The sequence below is a fragment of the Poecilia latipinna genome, unplaced genomic scaffold (assembly GCF_001443285.1).
Source record: "Poecilia latipinna isolate Pla-1442-1.1 unplaced genomic scaffold, P_latipinna-1.0 Scaffold376, whole genome shotgun sequence".
Taxonomy (NCBI): Eukaryota; Metazoa; Chordata; class Actinopteri; order Cyprinodontiformes; family Poeciliidae; genus Poecilia; species Poecilia latipinna.
This window is the reverse complement of record NW_015112992.1, coordinates 259473-271823: the sequence shown is the minus strand read 5'-3', so window position 1 is coordinate 271823 and position 12351 is coordinate 259473. Positions and strand designations below refer to the sequence as shown.

General features: G+C 37.4%; 1 protein-coding gene across 6 annotated transcripts in view; it reads right to left on the bottom strand.

Moving 5' to 3' along the window:
* Positions 1-12351, bottom strand: part of grik4 (glutamate receptor, ionotropic, kainate 4) — a 358938-nt gene that overhangs the window by 91669 nt on the left and 254918 nt on the right. For all 6 annotated transcript variants that reach the window (XM_015036702.1, XM_015036703.1, XM_015036704.1 and 3 more), the window contains one exon: positions 10547-10600. In XM_015036702.1, the coding sequence (XP_014892188.1) occupies positions 10547-10600 (54 nt within the window). The remainder of the gene's footprint in view (positions 1-10546; positions 10601-12351) is intronic.

Below are 12351 nucleotides of genomic sequence, written 5' to 3'. Positions count from 1 at the left end.
GGCTGTGGAGTGGAGAATCTGCCTGTGTGTGTGTGTGTGTGTGAGGGGGGAGGAGGGTGGGTCTGGTGATGGTGGAGGGTGTAATCATGTGAACAACTTTTTCTCCCAGAGACAAAGTTTTACTCTCACAGCACAAAGCTGTAGAAACCCAGTTGAATTTCTCAGTCTCTTTTTGCCCACCAAAACTCTTAAAGTTGTGGATTTATATCTGAAAACATTAACCTAACATTAAGTGGTCCTTGAGGATCAGATATAAAGATCCTGCGTGATTTACAACAGAATTTTTTTTTTGATACATCCCACAGAGCTTGCCAAAGTATTTATATTGCTAGAGCATTTTCATATTCTTTCTTTCACAACATTTTATGGATTTTATCACATTTTTGTAGTGGGTGATTGTGAAGTGGAAAAATTTTTAATAAAAAAAAAAAAAAGAATCTGACATAAAATCAGGTGCAAGAAAATGCCTTCAGAATTCGGTGTACGGTCTTTTTGGACGAACTTTGCACGTTCCGCCTGCTCACAAATGGATCTGTTCTGTGAAGGCCTCATATATTTATTACAGAACATTAGAGAACAAACGGCATCATCGAGCCCAAGGATTACACCAGACACATCAGAGGAAACGTTGTGGAAAAGATTACAGCGGGGTTAGATTATAAAATAATAACCCAAGCTTTCATCACATCGCAGAGCAGTGCTCAATTCATCATCCTAAAACGGGAAGAGAACAGCACACCTGAAAACATACTACGAGATGGGTACATCTGCTTAAAGTATAATTACTGATGGTGCTCTCCAAAAATCTGGCCTTAATGAAAAAGTTGTTGAAACATAATGGAGGCCAAACCCATAGCTATAGTCCCCTGTGCAGCTTGTCAAATGTAACCAAGATGAGCACAAATACAAGAAGCCACTTTGTTAATATGAATCTGAAAGGTTTGAGCTACATGCAAGATGCTTTGTGGGGAAAAACTAACACCCAAAAAAACACCATCGTCACAGTGAGACATGGTCAGAAAGTGAAAAAAAAGTCTGAGCCAAAGGTTCACCCTCCAACAAGGTGACATGAATAAAACCAGAGCAAAATTTAAAGATTACAGTCGCTATAAGATGTAGCTAAATTTGTGAAATTTTGTAAACAAGAACGGATAAAAAAATCTGTTTCTATATGTGCAAACCTCGCAGTGGCAGACCTCAAAGGACTTGAAATTTCAGCAAAGACATTGACTCAGGGTGGCTAATAAATGCACAATAAACACTCAAATTTATATGATTAGGACAAATGTGAAAATAATCCATTCTTCTCTTCCCATTTGTAGTTATGTGCTACATTGTGTCGGTCCTTCACTTAAAGTCCTAGTAAAATACATTTATGTTTTTGGTTCTGACGAGCCAAAGTCTAAAAAACGGGGGAAGGAATTCTTCACTCCAATCACCTGTTTGTCTAAAGTTTATCAGCATCATCAAGAAAAAGTAATTTGCAGGTTAAGAATTACTTTTCATTATCTAAGCCCAAAGCCCCTGAAATCTCAGAGCGCAGCTAATTTGGTAAGGAGTTCAAAGCAAATCTCAGAGACCATTACAACATGTAACAAGTTGAATTTAACAGCTTTTAAAAAACGATGAGCAGCAAAAAAGAACGATCTTCACCCCGGGGAGCTTTGTCTGATGATAATTTGCTCTTTTAATAAGGATGAGAAAAAGATGCTTAACTCTCACCAATCCTCTCCACAGGGACCTCGTCTAAATCCTCACTTGCTTTTTATTTACTATTAAATGTGCAAGCTATAAAGCTAAATTTCATGGAAGAAGGCGCTGCACAGCGGCAGGGTTGTTAGCACTGTTGCTTGCGGCACGAAGGTCATAAGTCCGAATGCTGGCCCAGGGTCTTTTTGTATGGGCTGTGCATATTCTACCCTCTCACGCGTGGGTTCTCTCCAGGTACTGCGGCTTCCTCTCACAGTTCAAACACAGTTAATTGGGATCTCTAAATTGCCCTGAGGTATGAGTGAGTGCGTGCATGGTTGTCTGTCCTGAGCGTCTCTGAAGCCGTGTTTCCATCTGTGTTTTCTTCATGTGCATTTTGAGGTATCAGATTGGAAATGTTTGAAGGAAATGGCAAAATTCTAAATAAAAAAAGTTTTTAAGCTTGCTTGAGGTGGTTTCTGGATTTTCCCAAAAAGGGCGTAATGCGCAAAAGGGGATTTGGAAACACACGAGCTACAAGTGCCGAAGTTCTGACATCGTGAACTTCCAGCTCAGAGAGCAGGGACTCGATTTTTCTGAGATTTTTCTGTAGTTTGCAAACTCTGCAGCTTATTTATTACACCAATGAGCAGCATTAACCTCTGAGGAAGTATGTAGCCTGGCTGATTCGTTCCAAACCAGTAGATGGAAACATGACTAATTCACATTTTCTTTTTTTGCAAAATTGTTTAAAGTTGGTTCAAAATTCTAGTGCCAATTGGATGGAAACATGGCTTGTGTTGCCATGTAATGGACTGGAGACCTTTTGCTCTACGACTGCTGCACATAGGGAGCCATCTTCCCTGTGACTCTGCACAGACAAGTGGGTATAGAAAATGGAAGAATGTATGGATAATGGAAACAGGGCGATACAACTGCACATGATGTAGCTTCAAACATGGGAGCACGATGAAAAGAAGGTCAACATTCTGCTCAGTGATGACGGGCGAAACAAATTACCCTTGCCTAACCTTACTTCCTTATCCAGCTCTTCACACCACACTAGTCAGACAAACAACAACAAAAAAATCAGCTGAAGAAAAATAAAGCATTTTCTACAGCTGGAAGTTAAATCTGTTAGTGGGCAAGAGAAAAATCAAGACTGGAGATGGGCGACCACTTGAAGACACTGATGAGCGTCTTGAGATGATGATTCAGGGGAAACAGATTAGGCAGAGGAGCAGTGTGGCAGATCGTTAGTCAGAGTTGTCAGGAGCAGATACAGATGAAGTGTCAGCACAGGAAGACAGGAGTAGTGAATGGCTGGACAAAGTAGAGTGAACAGAATTCAGATATCTGGATGGGGAAGGGAGAGCAGGATGCAAACAGGATGGAAAATTAAGAATGATTCATGTGTACAGGCCTGAACGATCTGCTAGTCAACTATGAACATCTATAATCAAAAGTTTCTGTAGCTCCACAGAGTTAATAGTCAGTTGCTATGCATCATGTTATGACTTATTCTGCTACAAATCCTTAAATCTTACCTGATCCTCTTTAGAAATGCATGTATTTACCAATAAATGTAATTTTTCAGATTACTATGTTCAAGTAACTAATCCTACTAATGACTGGTGAAAGAAGCGTACAAATCCTACAGTCCACCACATTGTATGTAGTCAGTTCTGTTTTAAGACATTTTCAGAAATACAAGTTAATTCTTTATGTTAATATCTGGAAAATAACGTGATTTAATTTATGGCAAACCTTCCGAATTGACTTTTTTATTCATCAACAAAAATTTGAATTGTAACTTATCAAGTCAGCACAACCTACTTCCTGCTATTTTGTCTAAATTATTTGGCTTCAGTGCTTCTTGTAGCTACGTGAGGAAAGCTCACCTCTCTCCTCACTCAGTTCATTTCCAGCTAAGATACTGGTTTAATAAAGCCCAGGAGTTTCCTTTTCATAATTCTCAGCCTGTTCTCTGTTGACTCAGTGGTGTTTTTTCATGTTTTGGCATCCAGTTCTCCTCTAGCTTCAAGTTGTTTTTTTTTTGTATACATAGAAATTCATTACCATGAAACAACAATGCGGCATGAGCCCCGAACATCTTAAGATTTAACACCATATAAAACAGATAAGTGGTTACATTTACTTTTACATTTCCTACTTTTACATTTAATTGAAGGCAGGTTTCTGTTACTGTGGCGTGAAAGCAGTGTATAAATCACTCAAGTTATTCCCCCTTTTTTTTTTTACCTGCATCCATGAAATACTGTAACAATTACACAGCATGAAATGCATAAATAACCGTCTTTTTTCCAACAAGGGGATTTTATGTCTACATTAGAAGGCAAGCGAAAGGCTGATTTGAAAATAATGTTCAGACTCTTACTACTAAGGATAGCATCTTTCCATGCAAATACCCAAAAAATATTAGGAGCATAAATTTAGAGCACCTTTGAAGCTTAAATAACCAGCAGTTCACTCTCCCTAAAATAGCCCGCTCTGAAACCAATGACTACTGTATCATAATTTATCAAAACACGGTGGGACCTCTAACTCACTTTTACCCTCCTGGGATTACAACTGCACCCAAAAACTCTTGAAAGCAATTTGGATTGATTAAATGTTCTTTTGATCAGATTACGCAGTGATATGCGGTAACTGTTCAGATCTACGACACGGTTTTAAATGGCCAGCGACTCCAATCTGGAGTTCAGGACTGAACTTTCACTTCTACAAAAATTTAATTAGGTGCCATCTGAAGGTGAAACCGCCTGCGCACACACACTTAATTAAAACAGATCAAGTTCTTACGTTGATAACACATGGAGATCTGCAAGTTTATTTTAGTATATCTTGTGTTGGCCTGAGATGAGTGGATTAAAAAAAAAAAGGTTATATTGCATCCAGAGTTGTTTGTATTTATGGAAATTAACAGTGTCTCTTTCCAACACAGATGAAACATTTTTTCCATTTTTCCAGCAGGTATAAAAGGTTCATAACACTGAGCTTTACAAGCCGGTCTTGGGTTTATAACAGAGGAATAATAATAGCTTTCTTTTGAACAAACGAAAGCGTAGAAAAACATGACACACCGGAATGATTTAAAAATAGAAAGAATGATAAAAAAAATATTCCATAGGGTTCCCCCCCCTGAAATAATAAATAAAAGTATGGGGGGGTTTTTTTAAGTTGAAAGACAATACTAGATGGACATTTATAAACACAATCTTACCACACAACCTTGTAGCTGAAGATGCCAAACTCACACAATCAATCATGCAGATGGAGTTGTGTTTATTATCTTCTAAGATTAAAGATCAAATGAGACATATTATGTACTATTCTATTTAACTCTGACATATTTTATGTACTGCTAATAGATAAGATACAAAGTGACTTTCATTCAAGAATTGAATTTAAATTGTTTTTGTTTTTCAAAATTTTACCTTGCACACAGTTTTTACAATCTAGTGTCATGCAAAATCATGAATTTGTGTGAAACAGTTTTTCAGGTAATCTAAAGTGCATAATGACTCTTTTTTTTATTTGTTTATTTTCTTCAAAAAGTATATTTAAGCTGCAGAGAACTACCAGAAGAAGATCAAAATACAGAGTAAGTCTGCACCCCAAAAAGCAGGTTTTTGTCATGAACACCGCATAAAACCTGGGTGTACAGAGATTCCTAGAACAAAGCGAGATTTACCTTTCAGGTAAAGTGTATGGGCTTAATTTAAACAGAACAAAAAGCCAAAAGGGTAAAAAACATGAAAGAAACTGCAGAACACCATCAAACAAAGCTAACTACTCAGTTGCGTTTTTGTTGCACGTCATGCTCTGAGAACATCACGTTGGACGCTGCCTGTTCAAAGGGCTTTAAGCTGCTTGAAGACATAACAGCTTTTATGAAAAGGATAGCCTGATAAAATGGTGATGCACTTTCATAAGCGGACGGTAAAGCAAACAAAGAATGCAATGTGTTATGTCCGGAGAAGTACAATTAGCGCTGAAAAACTGAGGGAAAGCGCATCCTGAAAGTTGCCATTGTCCTCTTCTGTGTACTTATGCAAGAGCCAGAGCCATTTAAAACACAATAACTAGGATGAGTCACTAATTACAACAACTAAAGAGACAAAAGCTGAGCAGTTTTTAATCTCACAGCTTCTGCATGCCATCCCTGGCTGCCAAGGGCACCCAGCTGATCATTAAATAATGTCAACTAAAGTTATTGTGCTTCACAGAGCAATAGCTGGATTGTTTTTTTAGTTTAGGAAAATGGTGTCACTGAATGGGTGGTTGATGGGTCATTATTTTGAAAGCACAAAGATCCGTGGGCTGTCCTTCAGCAGAAGAAAAGCAAGATTATTTACAATGTGAAAACATGTAAAGTGAGAAAAAATAAGCCGGCTGAAGGAGAACAGGGAGCGAGAACAGAAGACGGCATTTCAAGGGTTGAGGAGGAAGCTAGCATACGCTTAATGAGGCATAAATCAGCTTGATATGAATCCTCTCAGCAGCGCTATTAGAGCAAAGTGTTTTGAACCTCATTAATTTACAAAAAGGAGCAGCTATATGCTAAGTTTACTGTAGAGTCAGATCTTCTCTGAGCCACCGTCGTTATGGTCCTCAGATAACCGTCGCACATCTTAACCCAATGCAGATGTTATCCTCAGATCAGTGGTCAGCTTCACATCGCAATTACAAATACTTTCCAAATGTCTCTCCATCTCAATGCTAATCATTCCTTTGTCATATAAAATAGAAACATCCAAGAAGGCATGCAGAAGGACTTTGTGAAAATCAGTGAGTGTGAATGAATTGCTTCAAATGCATAATTAAAATCTTTCAGTTTTATCTTCAGATCATTCATCTTTTGCTTTGCCTGTCTTTTTTTTTAACTAAACTCTAATGCACAATTTGAACATTTAGTAAAACTGGCAGTTTTCATGTGTGATCTCAAACTTTAAGCAGTGTTAAGAGCAGTGCAGCTCTTGCTGGGAGAAACAGAAAAAAATTAAACAAAACCCCCATCACCACTGTGTAAATACTGTGTTGGGAGCTAAATTGTGCAGTAAGATTTTTAGTGTCTTTTGGACAGCTTCTTGTTTTAGTGCCTCCTACTGTGCAACCTAAGCTAATCTTTGTAAATGTTGTTTGACCAACAATCTATCAGAAAAAGGACAGCTTAGACTGGCAGGACTCTCCACTGACACCTGTGAGAACATATTATAAATGTAACAGTGCACTGACTTTTGAAGTTAAGCAGTTCACAAAAACTACAGAAATTCATACCATTAAAAACGTTTGCACACCATCAAGTCTGCTTTTGGATAAAATTCATTTTATTCATACCTGCTGAGCAGAGAAAAAATATGAATATTTATGGAAGACAGAGAAATGCAATTTTATATTTTGTGGATTCGTTCTAAAGCAGAAGGTGTTTTTATTATTTATGAACCCAAGCATTCATACATAATATTGTTTAAAACAAAGATAAGTAAGGAATAGCACAATACTTTCGCAGGAAAACTGCGGTAACTCGATAATTTTATTGAAATATTCCAGTATAAACTTTAATCGGAGAACTGGATGGTATTCAGGACCGGCCATATGTTGCAGCGTGTCAAATGTCAAAAGATAAATCAAAACAAGCGTCCAGGATATCTGAGCCCATTAAGACAAAAGGCTGTTTGTTTATTTTTTGTTTTGAACCACATGCCTGCTCTAGCCAGTCATGCTGCCTCATACTTCCATCCAGTTAAATAAATGACACACATGATAAAAACGATACTTATTCCTTTGCTGATTAAATTTTTCAATGTCACACACCTGTCTGAGATTCATGTCATGTTACAGCTTTCAAGGAGATGTAGCAGACCAGGCACAAATAAAACTATCATATGAGGGACAAATTACTTTGCTGCTTTCAAACAACGTTTCTCGTTTGTCACGATTTAAATTTTCACGTTTCACCTAGCTTAAACTACTGAGTTCGCCCCTCTGCGGCAGTGTTTCTGCTTCTGCAGTGTTAGCATTCAGAACGTAACACTGCTGACCTCAAGCCCTCTGAATGCTAAAACATCAGAGACAGGGACCTTTTTCTGGAGTGGATTTGATATAAACCTACATTAAAGAAAAAGAAGCCTTTTCTCTCCTTATGGACAAGCACTCAAGTCGTCATCTGAGCCTGTAGAAAATGCAGGGCTGCCGCTTTGATATGTTTGGCTGCTTCATCACAGACTAACGGCCAACTGTACATCACTTCGCTGTAAGGCAGTTTTTTAAAGACATGTCATATAAAAGGAACACACTGGTAAGAAGAAGGCATAAATTAAATTTTTCCTTAAATTATTTTGTTTAATTTTACTCAAAGTTAAGCTCGTTCGGATTGAAGGTTATAACTAAATCTCAAAAAGTGAATTATGGGGTCTGCTGGTTCATGACATTTTCACATCAAGACTTCTGCCAGGGTGATCGTTAATTTCATAAGCTATTCATTCGCATATAAAACAGACAATTAAGCAACAATAAAAATGTGAACGATTTAGATAATGATCAAACTTACTGAATTAGAAAAAAAAAAGATTCTTGACCAACACTGAATAATTTGCGATCAGTGACGAATTGAGCTTTGAAAATATATTCACCAAATGTTTTACTTGGAAAAGCTATTAAAAACAGCTTTTGACAATTGAGTCTTGTCAAAATAAAAGGAAAAGTAATAGTTATTTGTTTATTTAAAGTCTCAGACAGAGATCCCAACACTAGAGGGGTGGCTTAATGTTTACATCCGGTCAGCACAGCCTGACCGGATGTAAACCAATTCAACTAATGAGTCTGGGCATAAACAGAATATCTGCTTCCTCCACTCTTTTCCACCAATACTTAGATTTTAGTGCAAACAATCTTCTCAATTTCCCACACACATTCAAACTTACTGAACTCAAATTTTGTCAGCTGTGTTTCTGAAAAACTGATGCAGATTTATAGTCTCGGCTTTCTGACATTAGCTGTCAACAAGTGTTGATAAATCAACACTTGTTGATGCTATTCCTCATCTGCATCAAGCTGTGACTTGCTGTGCATTGAGAGATGGTTTCAGTCACACAATATTTGTTGTAACATGTGTGTTTATGTTGCTTTTCTATCACGTTGTACCCACCTGCCAAAACTGTCCTCAAAACTGCAGCACGGTGGATATTTCTGTACTTATACAAGCACATCAGCAGTTTCTGAAACACTGAGGTCCCGCTGGCCTGCATCAACAATCACGCTATGTTCAGACTCCCTCTAGTCCTTTTTCCTCTCCATCACCGTCAAGCTGTAACAAATGCTCTTTACAGCCATCTGGATATTTAAATGTAGTAAGTTGCTCTCATGTGATCTGCAGATCTGCCATTAGTGTTAATAAGCTGTTAAACAGGCTTACTTAATAAAGTGGCTGGTAAATGTAATTGAATAGCAATTGGACCTATTTGACTAGTTAGGTGCCTCAAAACTGAATCTGCTGTGAATTGATGCTGTATCAATTATTCTTTTATCCAAGAAGCAGAGCTCAGTCGACGGATGGAAAACACAACATACTATAAATGGGTTGGTATATATCAGGGCAAAAGGCAGCAGAGCTGTGAGAAACACAGGCTTGATTATCAAAAGATTATTACCCAGAGGAGATCATCCCACTAAGATCACGCCAAAGTTTCCGAAAAACCAAGACAATTTCAAAGAAGCCCAAATGAAGAACTCTGACAAAATGTCCTAATAGGTTTACAACTAGAATAGATAATGTGAACAGAGCTGCTAAGACTGAAATATTTTGGTTTAGAAAAAAATGTTCATTCAACCATGCAAACAAAACCACTACTTTACCAATAAGCATTCATAAAAAAAAAATCACAGTCAACAAGAAAGAGAACAGTTAAAAATCATTCATTTATCCAGTGAGTCTAGTTAACTCTTGTATTCTTAAATAAAGTGTTAGCAGCAGCAGCACCAGAAGTACAAGCAGCAAAAAACATATTTTTAAATAATTTATTTTAAAGGAGTGGCATTATGTATATTCCAGAATTGTGCTGCTTCATAGCGCAATCAAGTGTAACCTACAGAAAATAGAAAAACGCTCCATACATAAACATAAGAAATGTGACGCTGCAATTTGGCGTCTTGAAATTCACCCACTTTTATGTGCAGGTTGTGTACAAAGGAGCCAGAAGTCTAAAACAACATCTCAATGTGAAACATGTAGCGAGCACAGACCTCTCCAACGGTCGTGTCAACGTCCACATGCCTCATTTCTAAGAAAGAATTTTTTTAAAAAGAAGCTACCTCAGTTATCAGGGGTTTCTAAAACGCTTGAAAATTGAATGGGTGTAAAAGCACATTGCAACAATCTGATGGTTGAATAACCAAATAGCAGCAAAAATGGTTTTGAAGTGAAAATGTTGCTTATTTTGCTGATACATAGTTTCCCAGTAAAATGTGATTAATTGAAATCATCTATTGCAGACTACTATTAACTCGATTAAAAACTTAAGTCCCACCACTTATTTATTTATTTGGTGCTAAAATGCTCTTCAATGACTGGAGCCATGGTGGCCGCTACAGCAAGTCTCTAATATGCTGCCCAACAAAATGAGGTAGAAAATCAACCATTTAACTCTGAAATAATGAATCCATGCCATCAGTCCTCTATATGAGCTCTTCCTAATGAAGCATTAATTCAAAGTAGAGTACCAATTAAAGTTTTCTGTTGTAATGCATTACATGAGTGCAGCGTTAGATTATTGATGTGCTCCTTTAGGTGTGAAATTTGTATTATAATTGCCAACATGTCCATGCATTTCCTTACCAGGGAGGTGAAGATGTAAGTGTAGTAGACAGACAACATCCCCAACTCTGATGCCTGCAGGGAAAAAGACAAGAAGGGCATAGGGAGAGGAGTAAAAAGTGAGAAAAATTAACCATCTACAAAGACCGGAACAAAACTAAGGAGAGTCTTTGGCAGAAAAAAAACAAAAAACAAAAAAAACAGTGTGAAGTTCAAAGTCAGACACACAAAGGGGCGGAGAAGAACAAAACATAAGGCTCCGAGGGAAAAATAAGGAGGGAGGAAAACGGTTGAGAGGTCACTGACTCATGTAACTGGAGCTTCATCTGAGCATGCAGATCAAATCCACATCTTGATAAGCACTGACGCATCATCATCTAACAAAACCTCTCGATGGAGCAATTAATTTCTGAGCTCCATTGGTATGCTGCTCCACGCTGTCACACAGTCTGATTAAATCAAAGTCGGCGAGGAGCAGCTGAGAAGGGCAGGGTGAACTTTATGAAGATTATTTTCTTAAAACACATGATCTGAACAGAAATTCATTAAGATGGCGACTTTAGTTTAATCAGGCTAGGCAGACAGGTAATCTTAAATCCATAAATTTCAACTGCATTTGTAGGTACAAAGGGCTTAAATAAAAAATAAATAAATAAATAAATAAATAAAAAGCCTAATGCACGTCTCAGATGTGCCACATTTGAAGCTTAACCTTGAATATTTCCTTTTTTTAAAGCAGAATTTTCATGTTCAAAACTTGCATAATGAGCATCTCAAACATGAAAATGATTTGAGGATTTTGTGTCAGTGAAGAATTATTAATGTCTAAGAATGTTCCTGAATGTGTGCCGTTAACAAGACTCAGTTATGAATCAGGAATATTCAGATGAGGTGTAAGAAAAAGAAGTTTAGAAAATAAATTTCTAAGAAGTATAACGCTACTAAATATTACAGAAAAGCAGCAAATACATTGTTTGTGACAGAACTCCAAATAAACTCACCGTATCCTCAAACAGTGCGCACGGTCATTTTAAAACTACGTCCACTAATTACAGCTATATGACAATTATTGGTTGGCATTTACCCTTTAGCTTCACACACAAAAAAAGCAAAGCTGTAGGATGAAAAACAGTTTTCTTTCTGATGCAGAAAATTATATATAACAATGCGCGACACATTTTCTTTGGGTGACTACCACTTTTAACAACAAACAGCAGGGTTCACGTCATGATGTATGGTTACTGCACAGATTTCACAGAGAGCGCGGAACATAAACAAAACAATCACAGGATGAAAAATGAAACCCATTTGCTGCCTTTAAATAATGCTTCCTGCTTTTCATTTAGGACAAACCCTGAGGACCGTGTGAGACTGGCAGATTTGTAGTCATTCACTTTTTGACATGTTTGGCATCTCTGAGCTAAACCACAGATTTGACTTCAAAGCAATCTGCTGCAGGATTGCCTCTTAAAAATATCATATAAAGAGCAGAGAGAGTAGCGTATCCAGTCAAACTACTGTTACTATTTAGGACTTTTGTGATGGACCAACACAAAAGTACTGCATAATTATAAAGTTCACAGGCTATGAACATGCAGTTTTCAGGGATAATAATCTACTACTTCCCCCAAGTAAAAATCTCGTAAAACCAACAGACTTCAGGAGTCACCTGTTTAGAAATAGTTTACCTACATGCAATTTATTACAACATAACCAGCTCTAAAGGCCTTTGTTTATTCAGCTGAAACAACATCTGTGCTTTTATGTAGAGTCACATTGGTTGAGCCTGCCAGCTGTATCAATCAATCAATCAATCAATCAATCAA